Source organism: Acanthochromis polyacanthus, chromosome 14 (assembly GCF_021347895.1).
Source record: "Acanthochromis polyacanthus isolate Apoly-LR-REF ecotype Palm Island chromosome 14, KAUST_Apoly_ChrSc, whole genome shotgun sequence".
Classification (NCBI taxonomy): Eukaryota; Metazoa; Chordata; class Actinopteri; family Pomacentridae; genus Acanthochromis; species Acanthochromis polyacanthus.
Genome location: NC_067126.1, coordinates 34256565 through 34284538, shown reverse-complemented (window position 1 = coordinate 34284538; position 27974 = coordinate 34256565). Strand labels below are relative to the sequence as shown.

The 27974-nt window shown below is 38.9% G+C and overlaps 3 protein-coding genes and 1 long non-coding RNA gene across 7 annotated transcripts; 3 read left to right on the top strand and 1 right to left on the bottom strand.

The window, feature by feature from the left end:
• The first annotated feature begins 18 nt into the window (after positions 1-18).
• On the top strand, positions 19-3073 carry LOC127537269 (uncharacterized). The gene is made up of 4 exons (XR_007946875.1): positions 19-135; positions 893-912; positions 1020-1057; positions 1346-3073. It is a non-coding gene; the product is annotated as an uncharacterized LOC127537269 (long non-coding RNA).
• A 1288-nt stretch (positions 3074-4361) lies between these two features.
• si:ch211-214p13.9 (cell surface glycoprotein CD200 receptor 1) lies at positions 4362-8518 on the bottom strand. The gene is given in 8 exon segments (XM_022199411.2): positions 4362-4983; positions 5089-5131; positions 5220-5313; positions 5448-5564; positions 5567-5725; positions 6079-6384; positions 6969-7013; positions 8079-8518. Coding segments are annotated over 8 exon segments (903 nt in total). The 5' UTR covers positions 8149-8518; the 3' UTR covers positions 4362-4914.
• A 5201-nt stretch (positions 8519-13719) lies between these two features.
• cfap91 (cilia and flagella associated protein 91) lies at positions 13720-17725 on the top strand. The gene is given in 18 exon segments (XM_051959451.1): positions 13720-13744; positions 14089-14174; positions 14176-14248; positions 14367-14384; positions 14387-14543; positions 15037-15177; positions 15285-15451; positions 15569-15702; positions 15782-15886; positions 15987-16058; positions 16176-16322; positions 16404-16511; positions 16513-16570; positions 16573-16625; positions 16740-16888; positions 16985-17037; positions 17040-17075; positions 17284-17725. Coding segments are annotated over 18 exon segments (1800 nt in total). The 3' UTR covers positions 17502-17725.
• A 928-nt stretch (positions 17726-18653) lies between these two features.
• nr1i2 (nuclear receptor subfamily 1, group I, member 2) lies at positions 18654-27398 on the top strand. 4 transcript variants are annotated; one of them, XR_002595944.2, is made up of 9 exons: positions 18654-18980; positions 21562-21752; positions 22851-22981; positions 24245-24414; positions 24501-24826; positions 24921-25066; positions 26698-26776; positions 26988-27093; positions 27181-27398. XR_002595944.2 is itself a non-coding variant. In XM_051959418.1 (9 exons), the coding sequence occupies exons 2-9, from the start codon at positions 21568-21570 to the stop codon at positions 27335-27337; spliced, it is 1338 nt and encodes a 445-aa protein (XP_051815378.1). In that variant the 5' UTR covers positions 18678-18921; positions 21562-21567; the 3' UTR covers positions 27338-27398. The 4 variants fall into 4 exon arrangements, 3 of the variants coding, with proteins under 3 accessions (XP_051815378.1, XP_051815377.1, XP_022055130.2); XM_051959418.1 differs by having other exon boundaries at positions 18678-18921; positions 26698-26814; XM_051959417.1 differs by having other exon boundaries at positions 18679-18917; positions 26698-26814.
• The last annotated feature ends 576 nt before the right edge of the window (positions 27399-27974 follow it).

Here is a 27974-nt window from a genome sequence, read left to right as displayed (position 1 = left end):
GCTGTGGCCTGTGCGCATTCTGATACAGCGGCAGAGGGATCAGTGACATCAGTGTCTGCTCCAGTGCCAGGCTTCAGGGTTGTTCTCCAGCAACCAGCCGCTCTGTGGGATCATCATGGGAAGCTGCACTTCAGGGTAAGTACCCAGACACGCACAGTTGAAAGACTTTCATACACTGCAAAGTAGTCTTACCTCATGTGGTTTTTACAATCTAAAACTTTATACCTGCTGCAAATACATAACTTTTATTATTTGAGAAAGATCAAACTGAATTAAAATAACTATTTTAAAACCAGTCCTTAAAAATAACATTTATAAGAAGTCTAAATGCACTTGTCTAACTGAAATGATGTTGCTCTTTTTGCCACTGTGGCAATCAGCTTCTGCATTTGGTAGAGCAAAGGAAACAGCAGTCAGTGGATATAAATAGATTTGGTGTTTGCAACTGCCTTTATCAGCATACATTCAAATACAGATAATTACTTTTGCTGTGAGTTACAATGTGTGTTTATAAAAGCATGATCTCACACCTAGATGCATGCAAAGTTCTACGCTGTGTGCCGTTAGCCACTGACAGACATTTGGTTATAGACAGTTGCAGGTCCGCGTGAAGGGTTTCCTGTTGCAGCACCAGCTCTCATCTGTTAAGCTGTCAAGGAAATACTGTTGTGGTCGTAAACCTCCACCTCTGAAAAGCTGTTCCAGACATCACTTTAAGATATTTAATGATGTAAAAGACACAAGAAGCTGAGAAAGTGGGAGTTACATCAACATTTTCAGTCTTTTAAACATATTAATTCCACAGTATTGGGTTTTATTGTTCTGTATGTGATGCTATACTATTTGGATGTCCTTACTGGGGTCTCATCATTTCATTGTGCTTTGTTGTCAGGCTAAAGAAGAAAAGTAAAGGTAAAACTCCCTTTTTTCTTTGAAGATTAAAATCTATAATTATATTACAATTTATTATATTCAATACATATAGTATATAAAAACTATACGCAAAATTGTTCTTTCAGAGGATTTGCCACCAGGTAATGGAAGCAGAGATAATAAGGTAGGCATCCCTGCATCAATGCCTGCCTGTTACCGTTTCCTATTAATCTTCACAGTTATCACATCAAGTGTCTCATGGGACATTCTGTGCTTTTCTGATAACCCAGTCAGAGGTTAGATTTGCATACTGGATCAGCATTATTGTGAGGTCTCCATGGTAAAACAAACTGTTTACTGAAGCACATCCAAAAGTGAGCTGGGTGCTGAAGCACTGCATGGAAATATTCAAACAAATTATGTGAAGCACGTTTTCAGGAAAGATGACTTACCATCTCTTATCTCTTGACAGCCTAACGAGGATGTAACATACGCCTCCATTAACCACAACACCTCCAAAGGATCGAGAAGAGCCAGAATTAACACTGCCGATGATTGTGACTATGCCATAGTTAACGTCCCAGCAGCGCCTCAACCCGACCCTGACTCCGAGTGCTCATCCAAAGAGGAATGTGCAGATGATTACGTTCTGATGGGGTGAAAAGAAACAAGAGGAAAAGTTTATTTGGACTATTGCAAGATGCAGGACTAGTAAATCATATCGCAAGCAGAAAAAGATGCCTAATAGTCTCATGGAAGAACTTGTTTGCAGTTGAACTGTCAAATTAACAGCTGAATCGAGATCTAATCTTGGCCATCACAGCTGAAAGAACATTCACAACCGACTGCAGCTGGTTGCGGAAGTGTCTAGAGATGTTTCTTTCCACTTTTGAGGTAACTTAATCCAGAACACAACTGTGGTGTTCCTACTTCAAGAAACGAACTTGCATTTGATGTCTTCGCATAAGGAGAAGATGAACCTTTTTATTCAAATGTGCCATTATTCCTGAGACATCATAAAATTAGCAAAATATCTGGAAGAAGGCAGTCTAAGGAAGCTGAGCCTGGTGTTCGGACTGGAATAAAAAGGTTTAATCAGTTCTGAACCTCTCCAAGAGCAGCAACATCTTCAAAACCGCATATTCATCGGCTTCTGAGACGCTACAGCTACTATCAACTGAAAGAATGAAAACTCAGTGTGACTTTAAATTCAACATTTTTTGGACTGGTAATTACCCCATATCACCAAAATATGGAGCACAAAGTTTAAGAATTTATACAGTTTGTGCTTTTTTCATCCCTGGATTCATGAAAAAAATGTGACATTTGCACAAAAGTAACATTGAAAATAGTACTTTCAATGCAGCTGATGTTTACACAATGCAGCGTCCCCAAAAATGCAAAAACAGTAGCTTCTGACAAAGTGCTGTTAGTTGCACATTGACCTGAATGTCTGAGAGCCTTAAAGCCACTAAGTGTAGAACTTTTAAATTATTTGAAGGTATCTGCTTTTTCTTCTGAAAAAAAAAATCACCAACATTGATTATTAAGCTCATTTCTTTTTGCTTTCAAAAGGTGTATGTGCTACAAAAGTGGTAAAACGACGAGAAGAAACCCATAAACAGACAGTATGATAAAAAGGAAGCACAGCGACTATATAACTGTTGGCTAATGTCAGTACGTTTCTATGCTTTCCTATTGCAGATGAAGGTTTTGATCTTTATCTAACAGCTTGTTGTCGTTGTTGAAAGAGAGCCAAAGCTTTAAGTTTCACAACCGACCCTCATGCTTGAACTACCAACCTTTTATTACCAATGCCAGTAAACCCAAACCTGAAAGACTGCACAGCTACTTTCACAATAAATGTCAAAATGTCAATAGAATTTCTGCCACTGTTAAATTTATGATATGAATTTACACAACATGTACCTTAAATTGGATTTCAGAGTTCATTTAGCAGCACAGAATTCCTAAGAACTACTGGGCACTTCCTGACTATGCTAGAAACATATGTTCAAGGATAAGGGATTTATGTTTTGTTGGTTTTTGTGTGTATACATTGATGTATCTGACAGAATTATTTATAGGTTTGACTGGATGTATAAGAAAGGGTAGAATAGTGTCATTTACTGTAAGTTGACTTTGTTTCATTGCAGTTTAACTGATGTTTTTTAATTCATTAAAAGTTTACAGCACATTGTTTTTGCTCATTATTCCAATCTCAACCTAATCTCTTAAAATGTTTAAAAGAAGCCATAAAAGTAATGTCCTTGTCACGTTGTCTGCTGCTGTTTTACAGTGGAAAGCTTGTTAATGCGTTCTCTGTATTAAAGAGAATCCAAATGAGTCACGTTGATGTAGACAGAAATACATTTGTGAGGCTAAAACTGTTTCCCCTTTCTGTATATAGAAATGAAAACTACTGAGATGATGCTCAGGCAGATTAGAGTTGCTGCAGCTTCTAATTCAACAGCAGAATTCATACAGAAAGAATTGGTTGACACTTGTAAGTATCAAGGTCTCCTCTCAGGTATCTACTATTCATGATTAACTATTGAAATGAACACCACAGTAGTAAAAACTGAAAGCCTTAGTAAGCAGGTACAGTACACGGTTTTCATCATGTTTCCATTATAAGTAACAAGGTCAAAACAAGGGCACAAACAGTAAAGTTTAGCAGTGGTTAATATGAGGTGTCAACTGCAGTCTTAATCAAATCAAGTGTATATCCTCCAATATTTTTGTTGCAAAATATTGCTCTGAGTAAGATACTTATTTGAATTGTCCAACTCAGACTGCAGCAAACAGTTCAGACACATTTTGCACACAAAGAGGACCGTGGCTTTTATCTTCTATCATTTACATTGGGTATATACAAGAAAAGGACTTCCTCATAACAAACAAAAACAGTAAAACTGTTTAAATGTCACCAGCTTTGTGTTACAGGATAGACGAGAAAGATGGCAGACCTTACAGCATTCCTTCATTCAAGTACACATTAACACTAAAACAATTCATGTAAATATCTAACAGCCTGGCATTCATTACCAGAGTGAGAGACTATGTTGGCATCCACCAGTAGAGGGCAGGATTTCATTTCTCAGAAATGCTTTTACCATCACTGTAAGATTTTGTTCCATACCCCACTCCTTTTTTTGCTTGTTTTTAGAATGGTCCATTGCTGACAATAATCAAACAGGTGTCAAAAATGGGGATTTTCAACAAAATGTTAGTTGTATTTTTGCTGGAAATCAATGAAGATGTAAAAGTCAACTCAACACAATCTTTTGAAATATCAACCACAATGAAAAGCAGTTGAGTGCCATTTAGACTTTGTGTTTCATTCTTGTAACTACTGACACACCAAACGAATAGTGTTTGGGTTCTCTCTATGAGATAGTGTTGAATTGAATCCATGTTTAGTCATTTTTATTTACTCTCATCAGTATTTTTCTTACTTCTTTAGAATCAAGCTAAAGAGATCAAAGTGTTTGAATGGATTTTAATACACAAAATAGCATAATTACAAGTTAAAACATTTTCAATATATCACCAATTCTTTTCCACATTATCTGTTCTCCATTTGGTGTTTGTACCTTCCTGAAAGATGAGTATCTCTTTACAGCACATCTATAAATAAGTGCAACCATACATATTTACAGCCACTGTATTTCATCAGCAACATCAAAAGTCTGTAGTTCAGTGCATGCTGCATCCCGCTCAATATGCGATCCTTTCCATTTCAGCAGCTTGCATTTGTAGTAATAATTATTAATGTTCTCCATGACGCCCACAGATGGAGCAGTGGGCTGCATGTGCATGGCTTCAGGTACATCCCCTGTTCCATCAGTCAAAGGTTTTTTAGGACAGATTCATATCGAGAGGCTTCCCTCTCCTATCGAAAGTTTTTGATCTCGCGCTTCTCATTCTTTACTATTTCTTCAGTTCTCGGTTTCACAGCCTTCAGCTTTCTCACCAAGACCCAAGTGCATTTAGGCATTCGATGCATATGCAGGACTATTACGCGAATCAACCTGCAAATCAGTTGTAGATAGAGTTCACACGTTGGATGTAGCTAGCATAGGGCTCCACCTCCTCCACATCCTCTAACTGAAAAAAGAAAAAGAAAAAAAAAACAGTCAAGTGTCATGAACAAAACTTAAAGTGCAGTAAAACACACAGAACAATAAAATACAAACAGGAAAAATGGCCCACCCGTGGAGTTTTTGATGGTGATCTGTGCGATTGTCTGCATGGCCTGGCAAAAGTGACACAAACTCAATGATTCCGCAAAAACAAGAACAGCTTACAAAGTGGTGACTGTTTTATTAAATCAAATGTCTTACCTTAACAGTAGTTTCTTCTGTGCAAAAAATACTAATCCCACCAAAAATAGAGTGACTACCACGACAATGAGTATGCCCACCCATGGAATATAAGCTGCAATGAGAGATTAAAGGTTTAAATACAACAGAAAACAAAACATCTAATTAACACTGAACAAGTCTAAAAACTTCAACCTTCTGCTTCTGTAATAGTTTTATCTTACGCTATCCAGCCTGCAGAAATCTGACCTTTTTTGGAGTTCAGTTTCAGAATCTCTGCCTTTTCCCATAATGGGTGACTGATAATACAGCTCAGGTGTTGTGTGTCCATGCCTTCAGGGAGCTCGAGATGACTTTCTAATGTAAAAATCCATCGGAGTCATCCCGCTTCTCCACAGGAAATAAGTTTCCTGTGTGACTCCAGCTGATGTTGGCAGCAGGATTTCCTCTTTCAGCTTTGCACACTGCCACCGTCTTGTTGTCTTTATGCTCTAACCAGAAGGATGTTTGAGGAGGAACTGACCGTTCTGGGAAGACAAAACAGGAGAAATAGAGTAAGGCCTCCCAAACACATCACAAGAAATGCATTTGAACATACACCTACAGAATTACAACCTAACCAGACAGATTAAGTCATTTTTACTTCCACACCTAGGTTGTACTTTTCCTTCGTCATAGTTTTCAAGCAACAGAAAACTACTTTTGCCCCATTCATGAGCTCAAAGCAGAAAAATATGAGTTAGCTATCTAAAATTGTAAATATCTGCATCTGTATATGTAACTAGAGGTAACCAAAATGAGTTGCTTCATCAGTTTTTGTAAGCAGGACTTGAGTGTAACACGTCTTCTAAAAACACATTCATCAAAAATAATATCTTACCTATGATAGCTACATGGATCTCATAATTTTCATTTCCTCCTTTGAAAGCCGACTCACATGTGTAGAGCCCTACATCGTTAGGTGAGAAGTTTTGGATGTGCAGGTATGACTGAGCGCTGGATGTGTTTCGAAGAGACTTGCCACCATTGCAGGAGTTTTCGCTTCGACCGTCATCATTTAAGGCAATTTTACATTTTTGGAGTTTCAAGTCTAGATTCCAGATAACATAAAATGTCTCATTCCATGGCTTACTGCTGCATGTAAGGTTACCATTGCTCCCAAGACTGAACGATGCATTTCTTCGCACTGGAAGAAAAAGAGAGCATAGTATTGTTATCTTTGGTTTGCTAAATGGCCTGCGTTTGTTCTGGATTAAAACAATATGGGCAGTACCCAGTAAAATAAACACCAAAAAATAGAACACCGATTTAAATTATCATGAAAAAGAAAAAAAATACATTGCACATAACACAGAATTATCTTTAGGAATAAAACTGAAATATGTGACAGGATAAAACGCATTATAAACTAAATCAGATTTCATCCATGAGAAAACTTTGAAAAATGGTTCTGATTACATTTTAAGCTGTTAGATGTAAAGCTAAATTTTTACTCAGACTAACAAAGTCCAAAAGTATATTTTGTCTTTTCTACAGAAAGACAAAAGCTATAATAAATAAAACCTGATGACATACTTCTTAATCAAAATAACTTGATTCAAAGCATATTTTGATTCAACTAAAAAAGCTAAAAGCTGACTAATCGATACGAAGGCTTCATGCATATTGTCATGTTTCACTCTATGCCTTTACTCGCATTACTTAACAAGTACTTAATATTTTACTCATAATGCAAATTAGCTGGAAAGAAACATGGGAAAAAGAGTTTACCATAAACTTTAGGAGAAGACAGGGTGGAGTTCACAAAACGGCTTTCTGAGGAACAGAGGTGGGTGGATGTAAAGAAAATGTTAGTAAAATACTGTGATTTTCTTCATGCAGTAAGTAGCAATGAATGTTTCATTCTAAAGCATTCAATCAGCAGAGCAGCAATCAGGTGGCGTGTCTGTTAGTAGTTGTTTAGTTAAGGTGTAAAGTGATGTTATTAAAGCCAGTCTGACAGAACTAATCTGCAGCAGGGCTACATAAGAAATATACATGAGAAAAACTGCACCTTTGAGTTTTGTGAAACAAACACACCGTAAGCATTAGCTAAAGCTGTGACATTTCATTGTAAAACTTCACCAACCAAACGTCCCTATACAGTTAGAAGTTATTTGGAATTTAGGATTCACTCTATCATGTTTACGTAGGGGTTTTCTGGGGTCTGACATCTGTTTACTTTTGATATGTGAAGGCGAAACACTGTGAGCGGAGTGAGGTTGTAAAACCACAGCTCTCGAGCAGAGACCCCACATTGGAAAAAAGCTGCATCATACTGCTACCCTGACCTGAAATCATGATTTCCACAACAGGAACAAGTGGCAGCGTGCTACTTGTTCATTCTGAAAACATGAAACAACCTTCATATGCATCTGTAAAGCGACAACTTTTTCCCCTGTCAGCCCTGGCACTGGCCCACCTTCATGTTTGTTCTTTCCACAGACTGTCACACTGAGTCACATCACAACTGTTTCACATAAATCTCAGGTTGGCCAACCACTTACGCATACAGTTTACATCTTATCTAAGCACCATCGATTGCACAGTAATCAACTTTATTATTGTGGCTTCCCTTATTTGATAATACAACACACAATATTTCGTTTAAAGTTCAAATTTACAATACACATTTGTAAAGTCGAATAATGACGCCATTAAATTCTTGCAAATACAGTTTTGCTCGGATATTACTTATGAAGATATTCCTTACAAGATCAATATCTTTCTGGAGGTTTTTGACTTTATGGAACAACTCGTTTTTGTTAAAAACTGTTTCAAATCAAGGCGTGACAAAATATAAAACCATAACAAGCAAGCAAAATGTTAAAATGTTCAAACCTTTATCCAGGCTCCACGCTGCTTCAGCCAAGAAGATAAATACGACATTAATCCACATCACGTCCCTCATCTCTGCTTGTCTTCAGGTTCCTCTGTTAACAAGCTACCTTTCGTACCATAAAACATCAAGTCTAGTGCTTAACTGAACCCTTAAACCAGTTCTGAACGCTGACTAAAGTAACATCAAACCAACATGCATGTTTCCTGTGCTACCATTCACCTGACTTGTACGATTTTACTTTCAATATTTGTCTATGAAGTGTGAGTGCAGCAGCTCCTCCGCTCCATCCAGACAAACAGAAAATCATTGACAGCGTCTCGTGATAAAGAAATATATAAGACATGTGACACACAAATCCCTCCCTTCTTTCTCTTCCCCTTAGTCCAAGCTGCTTTCCACTGAAACATCTGCCTTTTCCTCCCGCACAGACAGGATGATGTCTCATAAGTCAAAGCATCGGTTTCCTTTCTTGCCAGTCACATGATCATCCTGTTTCAAAGTGGCATTTAAGACCACATGAAGCCAGACAACATCATAAAGCACGTACACACTGTGCAGCTGTGGAAGTTACGATATACATTTAACATTTAGTGTTAAATTAAAAACATTTATTCACCGTTTTACAAATTTCATAAAATTCAACATTGATTATCCGACAGTTTCTCTCTGTATAAATGCCTAACAATCAGGAATACATTCACCTTAATGAAATCGAGTGCAATGCTAAAGGCCTCAGTAACACTCACTCCCTTTGTGAGATCATAATGTTCAGTTTTCACTGCAACTCAGATAAGTTCTAGTTCTAGCGTTTAGTCTGTCCTCTTTGAAGCGTGACAGAACTTGAGAATATAAATGGAAATGTCCATACTTCGCTAAAACAGTTCAGCAAAGAAAAAAACATTATCCCTCATAATTGTAAGATTTATTTCAGCTTTGTTGTATTTGACTACATGAATTTTTGCAACATTTTGCTCAGCATTCGTTTTACCTGTGCAGAAAGATTTCAGAGAGGATATTGTTTTGCTGAGTAGGTGTAATGTGGTGTCCTATCTGCTCGTGTAAGAACATCGTGCTAATGAACGCTCACACAATGCACAGCTGCTAACTGCACTGTTACTGTGGGTGCAGACATTGTTACCAACTCCATCCCCGCTTTGCAGATCAGAGATAAACCGTCAACAGCACATCTGTTGTGTCATTTCGGGTCAGTGTGGCTAAGATCTGCGAGCTGAATGCGGAGTTTGTGGTTTATCAGCACATCTCGCAATGAGGCGTGATATTAACTGCCCCATTTTAAAATCAGAAAGGGCGGATGAACAATAAAAACCCAGCTTTTGTTTTTCTCGTTTGAACTTTCAGTCTGATTGTGAATGTCGCAAAAAAAGAAGGGGAAAAAAACATGACCAGAAACACACAATGCATACACATAAACTGCAAAAATGGTCATTAAAATAGTCTGGTTGAACAATCACATAAATGAGCTCCCATCTAAACAAACTTGACGTATTTGTATCCCCTCATAAAATCCTTAAGAGCGGACGGTTTGAGAATTCTTAAAAACATTCGTGAGGAAGTAACATCTGCAAGACACTAGGTTAGAAGCAGGCACAAGTGGCTCTTCTCTTTCTGAATTCTAATATTAGACAGTGTTTATTTTACATATAGGTAGCAGAAGTTCAGCTGACAGTGAGCTGGCATACTTGGGGAGGGAACTAGCTTTTCCACAGACATTGCAAAACCTGCAAGCCATCAAGTAATGCTGCTGCAGTCAGCTGTCTTATCCAAATATCGAAATCCAAAAGAGGGAAGAAAAAAAATAAAAAAGCTGATTAAGGACTTTAAGGAGGAGAAGCATAAGTCTGAGTCGCATTGTGTGCATGTGTGCGTACGTGTGCTTGTATGCAGTGTTTCCCTTTGATAACACCGACTTCCTGTTGATGTCAAAATCAACCTTTTTTAGCGCCTCAAAAATATGCTCTGAAGGGCAGAAAGCAAGAAAAAAAAAACACTTAAATATACACAAACTGAAATGACAAACACACTCCAGACCATGGTTCCACTTTTTGCTCTTTGTTCCTCAAGTTCTTGTCATTTAAATTTGAGTGAGTTTAGATCAGTTTAGACAGAACTGAGTGGAGTTACAGCCTCTTTGACACATGTGGCCCAAAGTTGAGGCTTTCAAACGTTAACACATAATTATTAGATTTGACATTTTGTTGTGGAGCACATTGGACAGTTAAGTAAATTCAACCTCTTTAACCTGAAATATATTTTCAGTTATGCTCAGGATTATTGTCCCCCTGGATTTTGGTCCATCTGGTTGAATTTGAGCACATAGACAGAACATGTATAACTCAGGTTTTATCATTCGGCTTTGAAATCATCAACAAATGGGGCAATATATAATTGAGGGACATTTGAAGTCCATGGGATATATCTTGCATACATTTCGTAAAGTTTAAAAAAACAATAATGTTTTTTTATGTTAATTACGATCATCTCTTTACAAGTTCCATAATTATTTATTATGGAAATGATCACTTATTAATAAAAAAAATGACTGGATATCACAAAAACGTCAACTAAATAACCGTACGAATTCAATAACAACCACCTTCCAATTAGCTAAACAATAATAAAATGAGCTTATTTAAAAATTAAGTATATAGGTAAACAGTACATAGGCTATGCTGTGGGCTATCAGTCCTGAATATTGTGGTTGTAACTACACCGGTCCATGAAATGAACTTTTACATAACCCTCTTTTAAGCAGACACATAGAAAACAAACAAATTAAGGACATACAATCGACGTTTCAAATATATAACGTCCAGTTCGTTATAAGGTTTTTCAATAAAGTGTCTGCAATTAGACGGACCCAAACGATAAGTCCCTCATGTGTCTCCGTTGATAGACAGGTTCACATGTGTTAGCGAGCGACAGACAATGCATCAAACCATCCGTAGAAAGGCATTTCGACAAATATTACAATCAAGTATGACACAAATTAAAGTGACAAATTACCGTGTGCACCTCTCGGACAGTGTAGAATTGTTCTTTTGGGACTGTAGGTTTTCCTCTGTAGCAATATGGACGCTTTTTCCTCAGCGTGAGTGACCCACAATACCGCAGGTGTGCCCCTTAAATAACCTGCGGTCACGTGACAATTTACATCAAATAAACATCATAATAAAGAACATCCGATTTTTAACCAAACATACATTTTAGAGTGGTATATTTTCAAAATTATTTTCTATAACATCTTGTTTATTGCACTTGTAATAACTTCAATGGCCGTATGAATTCAAACATTAATGAAATTATGAGATATTATATATATATATATATATATATATATATATATATAATATATATATATATATATATATATATATATATATGTGTGTGTGTGTGTGTGTGTGTGTGTGGTGTGTGTGTGTGTGTGTGTGTGTGTGTGTGTGTATGTATATATATATATATATATATATATATATATATATATAATATATATATATATATATATATATATATATATATATGTATATAAAAATAACCAGGACTGTAACAGTGGTCTTGTCGTATGGTAATATTTTTAACAATAATATAACATAGCATAATATATATAATATAATATAATATTTGACAGTACCACAGCCTACATCTTAAGAGCTGTAGGGTACATAATATCCAGCACAGTTTATTCAACTATACCTAAAATGTAGTTGTATAAACTATACTCTAATTATACAGGTACCTTATACAAAAGCTACATATGGTAGTTTTGACATGAGAAATGTACAGCATAGTCTGTGATGAAAAAGAAAGTTCAGAGAAGCATCTCGTAGGTTTTGATTAATGTGATTGTTCTTGTAGAATGCCGTTTTGATAATGAAGAAATGGAAAATAAATATAAACTAATAAACATACTGCATTTTATTTTTTAATATTATAAATGGATATACTGCAATTATATAATAATTATTATTATTATTATTATTAACAGTAGTAGTAGTAGTATTGTTATTATTATTATTATTATATTACAACGACATTGTTGTTATTATTATTATTAGCAATAATAATAATAGTAATAATAATAATGACAACGTAGGCTCCAGCACCCCCCTCGACCCTAGTGAGGATAAAGCGGTGTATAGAGAATGGATGGATGGATAATGACAATGAGAAGAAGAAGAAGAAGAAGAAGAAGGATTTTTGATAAACAAATAAACAAATGCGACATATGAAGGGAAAACCTCTGATATAAATACAACAGTACTTTGAAATGTAATTGTTTAAATAAAAATCTACTTATTTAATTATTACGTCTACTGACGTCTGCATTAATTGAACAGACGCCGGAGATGACTCCTCCCACTTCCGTCTGGTTACGGTCTCCATGGACACAACAGTAAATACCCAGAGTCCGTTGCTGTCTCTGTCGTTGGTTAGAGGAGAAAAAAGGTTTTGTTTTGTTTGTTTTTTTACATTTCATTAGGAAAATGAACACATCTGTCACCCGCACAGTGACTAAGAAAAATGACGCTGGTAAAGTTGTCAGACGGGAGCGTGTTTATGACCACCTGTACGGTGAGTAAATGTAGAAAACCAAAGCGAAATGATGGTTGAAAACTTGCTAGCTGACTCAGCGTTAACTGAACTGTTGATCACAGATCCGGTTTACACCTTATCTTCGGAGGCAGACCACGCCAGGGCCAACATCAAAGCCTTCACGTGGAAGAACCAAATAGTGAGTTATACCCACATATGCACTATTGAAAAACATTGCTTCTGTTGGTAATCAGGTAGCAAGGTGATGTAACTTTATAATTTAAGAGTATTTTCTCAAATGTTAACCATTTTAGCAACTCTTAAATAAAAAATGCATACTGTGTTTGGTTAAATTGTATACTATGGTTTTATTTTGTTTAAGTTTTAATGCAGGTGTTGTTTAAGCACGATAAGGTGAATCTTCACAGTGTGTCTACAAAAGCACCAAACATTTAGTTACAGGTGTCTGGAACTGAATGATATAGTATTTTACTTTATGATCAAAACAACTTGTCAAAGTCTAGAAATTATTCAAAATTGACACATTTATAGTTTTACTAATTTTAAAATTTGCAGTTAATAGCTTCTCTGCAATTTTTACACTTTCCAAAAGTCATCCCGTTGGCCGGTTGGCCCCCGGGTCGTATGTTTGGACACCTCTGCTCCAGGCACAAGTCTCCCTGTAGCCAACCTCTGACCTATGACTTTGAATGTTTCCAGGTTGCTGTTAAATTATGAACAAAACAAATATATTTCTCTCTGCCTTACACAGAGGAAAGTGCCTGAGTTTGCATCTATGTTCGGTGACCAGCCACACTACACTCTTAAACTGGATCCTGTACAACCAGTACCAGCCTTTGTTGATATTCAATGGCGAGGCCGCACAGAACAGCGAAAAGAGGCGCTGCTGCAGCTGGCTGGGTAACACAACACGCACAATTTTATAGACAGCAACAGATACTGAACTGAAATAATTCAAGGTTTAATCTTTTACTCATTGAAAACATAAATTATATTCTTTAGCATGTTTAACAGTTTGCGTGAATGATTCATATCTTTTTCTAACAGGCTTAATCCAAATGCTGAGGCATGGCTGAGAAGGAAGGAGTGCCATGTGACCGGAGCTGATTACTGGAAATACTTTAAACGGTTTGATTTGGCAGGATACAAACCGACACTGTGATTCTGGTGGGAATATAGTTTAAAAGTCATCTTTCCTGACATAGATAAAAGCCGTGCTGTACAGATTTCTATAAATTCTGATGTAATCTCTCACATGATTTATTCTGTTCCCACTTTAGGCCCTCTGATTCCTTTGCACAACAGCTTGGCCCAGGATGTAGTTTTTGCATTGCCAACGTAAGTTCAACAGGTTCTTCGAGTTGTTGGTTTTGCTGTGACCTTTTTGGTGGTAGCCACATTCTCTCTTTGTGTCACCCTCAGAGAAGACTTGGTAAGGTGGAAAGAAAGCCACGCAACGTCCTACTCACATCACTGTGGGTGTCCAGACAGACTACAGGGAAAACGAAACACAGACAGATCCATTACAGCCCGGAGTATTGTGGTGCAACCCGGGGCGACTCCCTCTGAACTCTCCAGCTGGCAGCCTTGTCTTGGGGTAAAGATCTTTATCTGTTCTCACTATATTATATTGTTAGAGCCTTCAATCTTCAGCCCTTCCTGCTGTGCAGCTGAAAGATCTACGTTGCACCTTATGTGTGTTATGTCTTCCACAGGCCGTGGTCTCCCTGCAGGCTAGCAGAAGTGGAAATGATCGAGCGGGCGCGTGCCAAACGAGTTTGGGAGGCCAGACTTCCTCCGCTGAGTGACCTGAGCCAGCTCGACAAGAGGAGACGCATGATGGAGGCAATGGAGGCTAAAGAGTGGGCTTTCAGAGAAGGAGAAATCCAGAAGTGGGTAGTGCTGCTATTCAACACATTTTATCATAAATGAAAAAAGGCAGAAACAGTGACTTAAACTACTACTCATGGAAAATTATGCTGGCACAATATTTGGCTTAACTTGAGCAACCTGTTAACCTGTTCATCTAGAGCAAGTCATGTTTAAATAGTAGGGGTTGAATTGTCATTGTCTCAATTCCCATTTGCCACTCTCATCAGATAAATTTATGACAAACTAAATTTCAGTTTTGTGTCAATAGTTTTGTTTCTGCTGCCCCAAGTAGCCGAAAATAGTAAATAACAGAATGCATTCACTTGATTTTAAATTGAGTGAGTGCCTACAGGCATATACTTTATTTGTATAATGTATGCGTAAACTTTGGTATTAGCCCAGACTTGTTGGTTTTGTCCTATTAAGTAATAATGGAAAACCACACTTTGATGCTTCTTCAGTTTTCATCATTCAAAAAAGGTCCTTTTGGAACTTTATGTGGATCATGTCCAGGTTGCAAGAGGCTCGTCTTGCTGTGCTGAAAGACCTGCTGAAGCAGAGAGACGAGGCTCAGAAAGATGTCACAAATGAGAGACTGAAACAGATATATTATAAGCTCCAAAAAGCCAAGGAGACCAAGATGGACAAAACCCAAAATGACTACGCCCGATGTAAGACAACCACTACCCTTGTTTTACCAATACATTTTGATCTGAAGTGTAATATTCTCGTCTTTGTTTCACTCACTTGTCTCTCCTTTTTCATTATTTTAACTGTAGCACTGAGAAATTGGAAGCTAAGCGGAGAAATGTTGAGGGGAAGCTGGAGCGGCGTAGCTTTGATTCTCGGATTTTCGCCCCTCAGACACGTACAAACAAGAACACCAGCAACAATCAGTTAAAAAGCCCCTACTTAGACACATATGAAGGTTAGCATCCAAACCCTTTTGAACAGGTAGAACTAAGCAGCTAATTTCCAAATAGAATCTCAGAGACAGCGGTTTCCTTCTGTTGTTAAGGTCATTTTTTAACTCTGTCAATTATAGGCTTGCTGGAGCTAGAGGCAGGACTCAATGCCTCAGTCTGCAAGTCAGCAGTGAGAAGACCCAAATCCAAAATCATCAAACCTGTGATCAAGCCACCTGTGAACAAAGCCATGGAATTGGTGGAGAAATACAGGGTAAAGTAGAAAAAGTATGTTCAATAATCATGTAAGTTAAGTTTCAAATACAGACGGACAATCAATTCTGGCTCAACAGGCCCTGAGAGAGGAGGTGGACAAGCAAAAGACCTTGCGTTTTCTTGTCGAAAAAGGAGAAACCTGTTCCTCGTCCTGTCACCCCACAGTGGAAAATCCACCAGAGGTCAGCTGGTTCTTAACTGTAACTGATTTGTACCTTGTTAATCTTACATATGTTACACCGTAGGTCCTTTCTGTTAACTAATTTGCATATCTGTCTTTAGGGGGATGAGGAGATCGAGCTTGCAGTAATCCATTTGCAGAAAATACTGAGAGGAAGAAGTATCCAATATGAGGTCTGGACATCCTGGGATTTTTTTTTTTTATTTCCCTGAAGTACTAATGAAAAGTTTGCATGTGCTTCCTATCTTTAGCACTTTGTTATTCACTTCTGTCTGTGTTTCGTATGACAGATGTTTAAGGGTAAGGAGAACCATCTAGATCTCATCCAGAAGCTGCGGTCTGTCTGCGCCCTGCAGGAGGATGGGCAGGAGCAACACAAAGCAGATAAAGCCCTCATAATGAACCTAAAGAAACAGAAAGACAACGAAAGTGACGAGGTAGAACATACAGGCATGGACTCACATCTACAATGTTACGAACTTCAAGCAATCTTATTACACCTCTCTCTTTCTTGCCAGATTTCTCGAGTGGAGGCATCTCAGGCCAGAGTGGTAGGTGCAGAACTGGGACAGCTGTTTGACACCTTGTCCAAGGAGCTGATCCGTCTCCAGGAGGAGCGCAGGATTTCATGCCTTTACCCTGCTGGCTGAGAGAGAAAGACGTATACGGGAAGCTGAGGAGAGTGGAGGAGACAGGCAGAGGAGCGTAGACGCAGAGAAGAAGATGAGATCTTCAAACAAGTATGTAGAAATGTCGTTTTTCTGTTGTAAGAGGGCAAAGTAAATGACTATAACAATACTACATGTGTGCAGGCGAGAAGATCATGTTTTTTAATGCTCAACACTGTGTCCCAGGTGGTGCAGGTACACCAGGAAAGTGTGGATTTGTATTTGGAGGATGTAATCTTGGGGACTTTGGATCAGGTGGCCGACCAGCAGGCCAGAGAAGAGATCCAAAGGAGGGCAAAGGAAGTCAATGACATCGCTTATGCCATGGAAGAAAGGTAACGGACACCTTCAGTATGTCTGCTGACTCTTTGTATGCAGAAATTCCAACCCCAGAGTGATAATGGAGAAATATCATTTGTGTGTGTGCACAGCCGGAACAATCTTCAGTCAGAGGAGATTGTGTCGGAGCTGGTGTACAGCTTCCTTATCCAGAGGTCCAGAAGACCACCGTCAGGCAAAGAGGTTTGAAGGGATTTGTTGTTCTACTGTATGCTCACGTTGTTATCATAGAGTAGATTTTCATGACCAGAAATGAAAGAGTTGATAATATTTGTAGCAACAAGTAAGTCTGTGAAGAGGACTGCATGACAAAAACATACGCCAAGTAAGTGACAAAATAAAGACCTTGCTTGTCTAATCTTGTGATTTTTCTTTGTGCTGCTCTGCCCAGTGCACCAGAAGCAGCACAGACACTTGCAGGCAGCTCAGAGCATCATTCATGGGACTGCAAAACCTTCTGGGATCCTTCCTAGTATTCCGGGAGCCTCACAGTTGACCTGTCCTGGCATTAAAGCCTCCAGTCGAATAGTTGAGGAGATAATCAGCCAAGTGGAGCAGGGAAAGGGAGCAGAGCAGGACCACACTCAACCTGAGGAAGGACAGTCCTAAAATATTAAAAATGTACTGCTGTGTGATTTAATGTTCTGTCTTATTTTTAAAGTTTTTCATTATCTGACTGATTTTTACACTGAATTGAATTGAACTGAGCTGTTTATATCTTGTCATGGTACACCACACACATCAAAAGCACAAACCCTGGATGTCACAGGTTTGGTTGCGCCTGACCCTCTATAAAGATGAATCATCTGGAAGCACTGATTCTAATTTAAGAATTGTGTATGTGTCATGTAGGGGGTGTGCTCGCCTTTTCTATATGACTGGACCATTTGTTGTTTATTTAAAGTTGAAAAATAACAACAACATAGCATTTTTATTTCACCTTTATTAATGTGCACTGTCTCAAGAGGATCAAATATTTGCTTATGTATGCAGTAAAAGAAACACAAAGCAAGTTTCTGTTGGCATGAAGGCCACAGGGATCACCGGTGACACTGTGGCGCACGTGTATTTAAATGACCAAAACTCCTCAACCACTGATGCGAGAGAGAAAATTGAAACGGTTCCTGAAAGAGGAGAAGATACACTTTACGGGTATTACGGTGTCTCAAAGGACGTCCATCACAAAATCCCACAGTAGTGGTGCCGCTCCCATTTTACAAATATTTTAAAATTAAAATTTTTGTAAATACCTGTTATAGTTCATATTTTACATTTTCATTGTCTAATATTTTGTTCATGTTCAACTCCAGTTCCTAATTTAGAAAAATCCTGAAAAATTCAAGTCAATTTTTTTCCCCACTTTAAACTATTGTTACATTGTCTAAACACATAGTTTGTGTCAGACATTGCCAGATATTGAAAGCTTAGGTTGTTCTGAAAAAATGGTTAAAGCAATCATTCATAGTATGATTTTGACTCTTTTACAGCCCAAATAAAAACATCCAGGGTACCTGTATGAGCCTTAGGTGTTAAAGGGTTAAGGGAGAAAGAGGTTTACTTTACCACTAGAGGGCAGAAAAGCTCCTAAATCATTTGTCAAATATGCATGAAAAAGGAAAGTCTTTGCGGCTGTGATTGTCATAATGTCAGACAGATGAAGCCCTTAAACCTTTATTACACTCACTTTGCACACACAGACAGCTGCAGACACCACTGATGTCCAGCTGCTGTGTTGTCTTTATCACTGTCCTGCTTCAACTCTCACTCAGTGACCTCAGACACAGAAGGTAAAAGAGTCTGATCGACGTGGACGCTGCTACACCTCCAACTCCGCCCACCTGAGAGCCGCAGCCAGGAGTATTGGACAGTAACCAACCCTGGCGCAAAAACCCCAAGAAACACGCCCAGCAGGAAAAGTTCAGACGAGACAGTTCCCACCTGTTGCTATTCTATTAAATCTATAAATCTCCTGGATTGATTGCCGTGTGGAGAAGCTGAGGAGTGATCAGCTGTTGGATTCATCAAGTGAGTGAGTTGAATGATCTCACATTTCTGTTTGATCACAAGTCGACCTTTAACCATGCGAACGTGAGATAGGAAACGTTTTCTTTAGTGTTGACACCCTTTCTTTTTAATTTAACAGTATGCGAGTTGTGTCCTGAACTCACAGCACAGTTTCAAAGAAAAGAAAAGAGTTGTCAGATAATATTCTGATTTACTGATTTACTGTTTGTACACTGTTTGGACTGTGAAAGTAAAAATTAATGGACGGCCCATGGTGGCTGTGTATGGTTTAGACACACATCACATAAAATATACATTCATATTATGCAGGCTGTCTTTATTGGCTTGAAGATTAAAACTATACCGTGATAAATGACTAATCAAAGTGTTAGCTTTTCAAGATTCCATATGTTGGCACATGACTGGACTTCTCACTAGAAATGACAGTGTGCCAGCATGAGGCAACTTCACAATCCTGCTTCAGTAGAAATGATGAGAATCCATATAATGATGTATAAAACTGCACTTCCAGACGTTACATTTTGAGGGAACCATCTCACATTTGATAATGTATTAAGTGGTTTCCTGAGACCATTTAGTTTCATTGAATAGATTAAAAAAAAAGCATCTGATACTCAAATGACTTGATCCTGATCCTAAGAACTTCAGGAGACTGCAACAAGGCCTTGCCATTTCTAACTGACAGGGAAGCACAAAAGTACGCTGTCACCCCAAAATCAGATGGCTGGCGGCTCGGACACTTCCTGTTGATAAATAGTTCTCTTTTCAAGTGTGTGTGTGTGTGTGCGAGTGTGTGTCTGTGTTTGAAAAGAGAACAAGGAGCCAGAGGAAGGACACTAGCACTTGGTTGTACGTCGACCAAATCATTGTCACTATGTAAACTCTCCCTCAACTCTGGTGCGGATTTTTTTTCTTTTCCCCCAACAAATTTATTTTGAGATGTGGACAGTTGTGAAACTGTCTCTGGAAGATATCAAGACTGTGTGCTAAGTACCTGATAAGCCGTCGTGTTGAGCTGCTTCTCTGTTAAAACATGGCTGTTCCAGTTTAACATAGAAGACGTCTTTCACTCCTTTCTGTACACATCTATTTTTTTCTGTCCAAAATAGGGACATTGCTGCACTCAAAGGAATGTCCTTTCTCTTTAGGTGCAGGTGGACTGCTGAGACTTAAGGAGAACTTCCTGTTTTTTCCATGCACTTGTAGAACTGTTGTTTAGTCTCCCCTTAATATATCGGACTGTGCAGTCCCAATGCATTGTCCTGCATATACAACATTGTTCAGCTCTTGAGTGGGTGCTGTATTCTTAGGGTGAAGCAGTTTTTGTTGGGTCTGAAGTGCACAGGGATGTTGTGTTTCAGAAAAAAATCCTAAGTTTGTCAGAAACAATAGCGACATACAGGAAGGCAATGTTGCTCCAACTGTTTTTTTTTTCTTCACCTTTGCCTAATGAAGCCCAGTTGGGATAGTCACAGGTTTCAAGTGCTTTCTTGATACGGGTTTGCTCCTGTTCTTTACTCTTAGTGGGCATCGTCTCAGTCTGGTCATGTCAGGTTCAGATAACCCCCAGATTATGTTGAAGTGGGTCCTGGTAGCTAATCAGTAGGTACTGCTTTATGCGTGTTAGTTTCCACTGAAATTCATTGTTGACACTTCCATCCTCCTTAATGTGCACAACAGAGTCAGGAAGGAGGCCATTTATGGAGCAGCCATCTTCAAACAGAGGCAGGGATCTAAGACAGACACTAACAGGTACTTATATTATTAGGTTCCACCACCATTTACACCTTGACTCATCCCTGATTTGGCAGTTTCAGAAACAATCACACCATGGGACATATGAGTCTTGGACCATTACTGGGTCATTAGTCATGGAATTTACGGGTGACCTATACCTGGGACTCCCGTTCTGTTGGTTAGAACTGAAGAAAGCTATGAGAGGTGAAACTTCATGAATCAAAAAGAGAGGTTCAGTTTCGTTCTTCTGAAGCTCTTATGATTACTGGTTGACTGAGAATCAGACTTCACACCGAGCCTTTAGTCAAAGTTGTGTCACTACACTTTTATTCAAAAATGTAACAGAAAAACTGATTCAGCAACAATATGGTTTTTTATATATTTGAATACAATAATAAGCACAGGGCTGCAGATCATTTGTCTTTTCTGCAAATCCATCCATTCTTTATACACCACGTTATCCTCACTAGGGTCGGGGGGGGGGGGGGGGGGGGGGGCTGGAGTCTATCTCAGCTGACTCGGGTGAAGGTAGGGGACACCCTGGACAGGTCGCCAGTCTGTCGCAGGGCTACATATACAAACAATCACTCTCACATTCACACCTACGGGTAATTTAGAGTGAATCAATTAACCTCAGCATGTTTTTGGACTGTGGGAGGAAGCCAGAGTGCCCGGAGAAAACCCACGCATGCACAGGGAGAACATGCAAACTCCATACAGAAAGATCCCAGGCCCAGCCTGTGATTTGAACCGGGGATCTTCTTGCTGCAAGGCAAAAGTGCTAACCACTTATTCCACTGTGCAGCCCACAACCCCACTTCCTTGCACTCAATTCAAAAGTAGTGCTTCACTTGAAATGAACAAATATGAATGCAGTGATTGCCACATTTATTTACTCAACCCTCAGGGGAGAATGAGCAAGACGACGGGGGATGATGTGCAGCTCATCTGTGAAATGTTCACAATGCAAAATGAAGAGGATGAGGAGGGCAAGGTGACGGAAGATGAAAAGCCCAGAGCCTGCAGTGTGTGTGGAGATCGGGCGAAGGGTTACCACTTCAATGCTTTGACGTGTGAAGGCTGCAAGGGCTTCTTCAGGTGACGTTTCTCTCTGTGTTTGTCTGTCATTTCTATGCTGCAATTTCTTCATCACTGATTCTCCGTTGTGCGTTTCTACTTCCTTGTTTGGACATTAATTAAACCAGTCAATGAGCTTTTTACTTTTCTTTCATATTGCTATGCAAGCTTGAAACCAATATCCTAAAACACTATTTATTTCAGTTGCCTAAGAATTGCTGTTGCAAAACACAGCTGTCACATTCATGCAATTTTAATAGCAGAACAGCTCTTTATTTTTTAAAATAATAGAGATTTTATAATCTCAAACATTCAGTGAAATGGTTCATTCTATTTAGCAGAAATCAATTCAGCACACCTCTGTTTATTCAGCAGCTGGCCACCCACACAGTCAAATTCATACACAGTGGTTGAGAGTGGAAAGGAAGTAAAAGTTTCAGTGGAAGAAGCTAATAACAGTCAAAGGTTATAGATGTATGGGTAATGTGCAATCTGATTTGATTAGAATTTGCATACAAAAACAGTTCAGCGGCACACATACACACACTGTACACATACTGTACATGAATAAAACAACACTAAAACCCAGGTGAAGTCTTCAACACTTGACTGAATATGAAGGTAATTTCTTTTTGCTTTTAAAAGATGTCAGGGCCAGAGTTGTTCTGTTCAGTAAGTGCATCAATGCATAATGATTTCTGACTAGACTTTGAAGGCACCTTGTGACCTGAAAAATCTGCTTGGATTTAACACTGAGAGCATGTCTGAAATGTACTGCAGAGTCAGGCCACTGAGACCACTGTACACCAGGAGGATCATTTTAAATCTTATTCTCAAAGCTACAGGGGGGGGGACCAGTGCTGGGTTTTTGTTATAATTTCAAAATAATCATTACTCGTTTTTTAATTGTTGCCACCAGATTTCTCTTTGACCCTGCTATTCAAATGCTCTGTAGTGACCTGTGGGGTCCAATAGCTTTACATGAGTGAATATGTTTAATTTTACCATCTTTTCAGTGCCATCATATACTTGGCACACATGGCACCAAGTAATACTGTAATAAAATGCATTTTTTTGTGATTTGTAACTTCAAATTTGTGTTTTTTGATAAATATACAGACGTGCCACACAGAGATCATCCAAGCTCCGCTGTCCATTGTTCGGTAAATGTGTTATAACGAAAAACACCCGCCGGTCATGTCAAGCCTGCCGCTTCCGGAAATGCCAAGCCATTGGCATGCGTACAGAGAGTAAGTTACATCCAGATACAACAAGTTATGCCTTGTTGTTTAAAAAAAAAACAACAACAGCTTTGATACTGTATTTTTTAAAATCTTAGTGACAGTAAGATGTGTGGGATACCAAGAGTTTATCATTCTGATGTTAGAGTGCTGATCATGTATTATTAAATGTGCATAGATGGGGCATCAGTATTTGCAAATTATTATGTACCACTTATGTAAGTGTGCATCAAATACTATTAGGCATAGTGTGAAAACTTATGTCTTTGGATGGACACCATACAGACATTTAAGGTCATCTGAAATATTTTTGCTTTGAGACTATTGGAGCACAACTAGATGATGCATAACTGCAGAAGTTTAAAGAGCACATATGCTTCTTGGGGTTTTTTCCCTTTCCTTTTGTTTGTTTTATAGCTTTTTTGAGCATGGTAAAGATCTGCCAACTTGCGAAGTCCCAAGTCAACACCAAAGGGAGCTTTTCTCTCCTAATGAAAACACTTCTTACCTGCCTGAAACACTTCATTGGAAGTCCAGGCTTCTCTTCTATTGCTGATCTATGTTACCATGTAACATACACTACACACTTTCATTCATGTGCTAACAGAATTGCACAAGGGTTTTCTAATCATCAGTTCGCCTTGCAACACTGCTGGCTAACACAATGTAGCATTCGAACACAGGAGGGATGCTTTCTGGAAATGTTCCTCTGCACCCCGATAGAGATATTCCATTAAAAATCAGCTGTTTCCAGCTAGAGCAGTCATTTAGTACATTAACAATGTCTAGACTGTATTTCTGATTGATTTAATGTTATCTTCATTGAAAAAAATGCTTTTCTTTCAAAAATAAGGGCATTTCTAAATGACCCCAAACTTTTGAACTGTAGTGTTTATTCATAGCACCTTCCCAGCAACTAGTTTAGGAGCAGCTTCCTCACAGTTACGTTTCCAATATTTCCTCACCACTTCATCTAGGACTACATCTCTGCACCTATGCTCATAGATCTGAGGCTTTGCTAAGTGTTACCTTGCATTCATTTGGCCAGTAGATAAATGAGAGTATGCATTGCAGGAGGGTGTCTCCTTGAAGCACTGTACACTATGAGAAAAGCATTTTTTTTCTTTAGCAATACAGCATGTAAACATATTCTATTAGACCCCAAAAATCAAATAATAAATCTGTAAATGTGCATAATATGGGGCTCTTGAATGTTTCTGTCATTTCTGTGGTGACATCTTTTTAAAGATGGGGTTTTTTGTATCCATTTAGTGGTCATGTCTGAGAAAGAGGTACTGGAGAGGAGAATACGAATCAAGAAGAAAAAGATGCATAATGTATCAATACAGCTTTCATCTCAGCAAGAAAAAGTCATCCAGGAGCTCCTCTCCAGCCACCGCAGCACATTTGACTCGGGATTTTCCCGCTCCAGTGTCTGCAGGGTGCGTGACTGGCTTCATGCAGGTTAAAGTGTCCATCAATTCCACATCTGTAAGCATGTCGTCAGACTGACGATTTATTTTTTCAGCCTATGGACAGAAACATCTTCTCTGGGAGTGAGTACCAGCAGTCTGCCAGTGAGCCCTTTCACCTACTGACCAGCTGCCCTACAAAAACCTGCACTACACCCAGTACATCTGCAGCTGACCCCACAGCATCGTCATCTGCCTCCTCCCTCTCATCCTCCTCATCCCTCTCCTCCAGCCAGTGTGGTCATTTAGAAAAACAAGAGAACCACAAGGAAGATGAGGTCAAAAACTCCTGTGTTTTCACTGCTCTTCCACATGTGGCCGACGTCACAACATACATGATCCAGGACATCATTAATTTTTCCAAAAGTCTGAAGGACTTCCGGTAAATATGTGCATCAATGCATGTTTGAGTAGGGGTTTTTTTGTGCTTTTTTGGCAGAATTGCGCGTTTGTCATGTCAAGCTGCTCTCTTCCAGGTCTCTACCTATAGGGGACCAAATATCTCTGCTGAAGGGAGCCGTGTTTGAAATAATGCAGATCCGCCTTAACATGGTGTTCAACTCAGGAACGAGCAACTGGGAATGTGGCCCTTTTTTGTACTGCTTAGATGATGCCGTACGAGGTAAGACAATTTCTAACAAAAATAGTCGTAGTATAGTGTAGTATAGCTGGCCCAGTTTAATACCAGTATGAAAAAGTACAGATGAATACATACACATTGTGAAAACACTTTTGTATTTAACATTTCCTTGTGATCACACAAGTTAGCCCTGTTTTGCTTTCCAGTAACTTCTAAGGGAACAATCTAATTACAGTGCCTATTCAGATCTATACACAGAGGTATATCCTGTCTGTGAGGAATCCAGGTTTACCAGGTCGGCCCTGTGAAAGTAGTCAAAACAAAAGCATGACAAAAAGTAATGAGTGCACGTTTGCTGCACGTTAAAGGTGCACAAAAAGTTGCGCAGTACGAATGTGAACAGAAATGTCATGCTCTGCACACGTTTATAAATATTGCAGTCAGACGTGTAGTAAATGCATGTGCACCGTTTCCACTTCTATCACATGTTTTCAGCAGTGGAATGTGACTTTAGTGTTGTCAAACTGGTTTAAAGACTGAGCTAAGTGGAGTTTACATTCATTCACTGTCTTCCTGCCTCTGTTTGCTGGCAGACAGTCTATAAATTCATCACTAAATGGTGTCTCTTTAGGTACACGCTATAAAAAAAAAAATTCTTTCAGATGCTACTGTATCTTTGTGTCATTATCATTGTCATTTATTTTAAAAAAAATGAGACCAAACCAGGAAATTATATGCAATACAATAATCACAAGTAAGGATAAAGGTGGATTTGTGCCAATGCCTTTTTTCTTTTTGGTCGTTGCTCCAAGAATGAAAACATGTCGGTCACATCACTAAGCCTCGTGTGTTGGAAAATTTTTTGGGAAGTTTAGGCGAATCAATACCACAATTTGGGGGTCTGTGGGGGGGGGGGGGGGGGGGGGGGGGGAATTATTATACTGCTACTATAATTTTCAATATTTTAGAGCAGATCTAATTGACATTTATATTCTCTATTTGGAGAATAACAAAAAATCATTACTACTGTAGAAGCAAAATAGCAGAAATCACTTGTACGTGGTTATAGGCTGAGCCACCTACAGCAGATAACTGACTTCAAAAACCTATAGAGTCATGTGATACTAAGACTGAAAAATAATTTATTCACTAAAGATGGACAAAATGGATAGTATATTTGTCTGAATAAGGAATGCAGTGTGATCTGTAGCCTGGTATTTAGCTGTTGCCAATCATGAAAACATTAAATGTAAATTATGTAAAGCTGCACAAAGACCTGCTCTCCATAATAAATAATGTATCATGTGTGGTATGGTTTTGTGGATGTCATGGTGCCTTGCAGAGATTTTGCTGTTCTGGGATGTTGGTTTTTGACATAAAGACTTCCCAAGTGTCAAACAAACTTTGAACAGCTCCCTCTGGAGTCGCCAAAGTCTTATAAACTTCCTCAAGTGAACTCACGTCAGTGTCGGTTGGGGACGACGGCAAAGGAAATCTGGGTGTGTGGAGTTAGAAAGAAGACAATTTACCACATCTTTGTAAAAGACTTTTCATCTCTGTCTGAGGTTACATTAGCTGCTGCCAATGACCCTCCTCCATCTCTGACTGACTCTTAACTGTTTTCCTCCTTCCATCTCTGTCCTGTCGCTGACCTGCTTTTCTGTGCTCTGCAGCGGGTTTCCAGCCACTCCTGCTGGAGCCTCTGTTCAAATTACACCACACGCTGCGCCAAATGGACCTGCAGGAGGAAGAGTACGTTCTTATGCAAGCCATGTCCCTGTTTTCTCCAGGTAGCAGCAGGTTTTATCAGTTCATCCCAGTTCTTGCTAATCAATCATTTATCAGCCCTGTAAATATTTAAACCCCCTACAAACCGTGTGTATTTATTTTCAGCCACACATATAAGCGTATTTTCAGACATTCTCATGCTCAGATTCAAAAGGATTTGTTTTTAATCTGCCAGATCGTCCAGGTGTACAGCAACACAGCGTGATCGATAAGGTTCATGAAAACTTGGCGCTGACGTTAAAAGCCTACATCGACTGCAAGAGGACAGGCCCTAAAAAGCAGTGAGCGACATTCCAAATGGCAACTTCCATTTCATTCAGTGTGACATTTTTCACATATTTTTTCTACATTTGTTGTTGTTATTTCAGCTTGCTGTACCCCAAAGTGATCGCCTGCTTGACAGAGATGAGGACGATGACTGAGGAGTACAGCAAACAAATACTACAGATCCAGGACAGCCAGCCCGACACTATTTCTCCTCTCATAATGGAGGTGGTCAGTAAAGACACCTGCGATGGCTTCTGATATCGACACTCTGAGAACACTGCTGCTGGGTCACCACATTAAAAGTTTTTTTTACACCTGACCATCTTATACTTGTCAAATTTATTTCTGTTCATACGTATGTTATTGAGTAAAACATGTCAAATCTGGGATCATAGGTAACATCAGGTTTTGAGTTAAAAATTCTTAAAGAGGGATGGGGTCATGTCGATTTTTGCGCCGTTTTCTTCACTGTGGAGCAATGGTTGAAGTTCCATAACTTGAAAAATAATGTCGCTAGTAACTTGAAATTTTGTAGGCTCATTGATATGTACAGAGGGTCTTCAAGAATACAACCTGGAAAAATGCATGCTCAAATATTGGCCATACATGCAAAAAACTTGAATTTAATAAAACATTTTTCTCATTAAGTATTCCTTTAAAGCTATAAAGCTTCTATTGGTGCCAATCACAGGGGGGGAAAAATCAGCCTAAGAGTGAGCAATAAATGTTTTATGTTTGGTGGAATATCGGAATAGAATAAAAAGTATTGACCAAATTTAGACAATCATAGAACTGGATTAGATTGTTCTATCAAAGCTATTGAAGTCCACATGTACATACACTATATTGTCAAAGATGCTGGGATGTCTGCCTTTACACTTCAGTGTGAACTTCA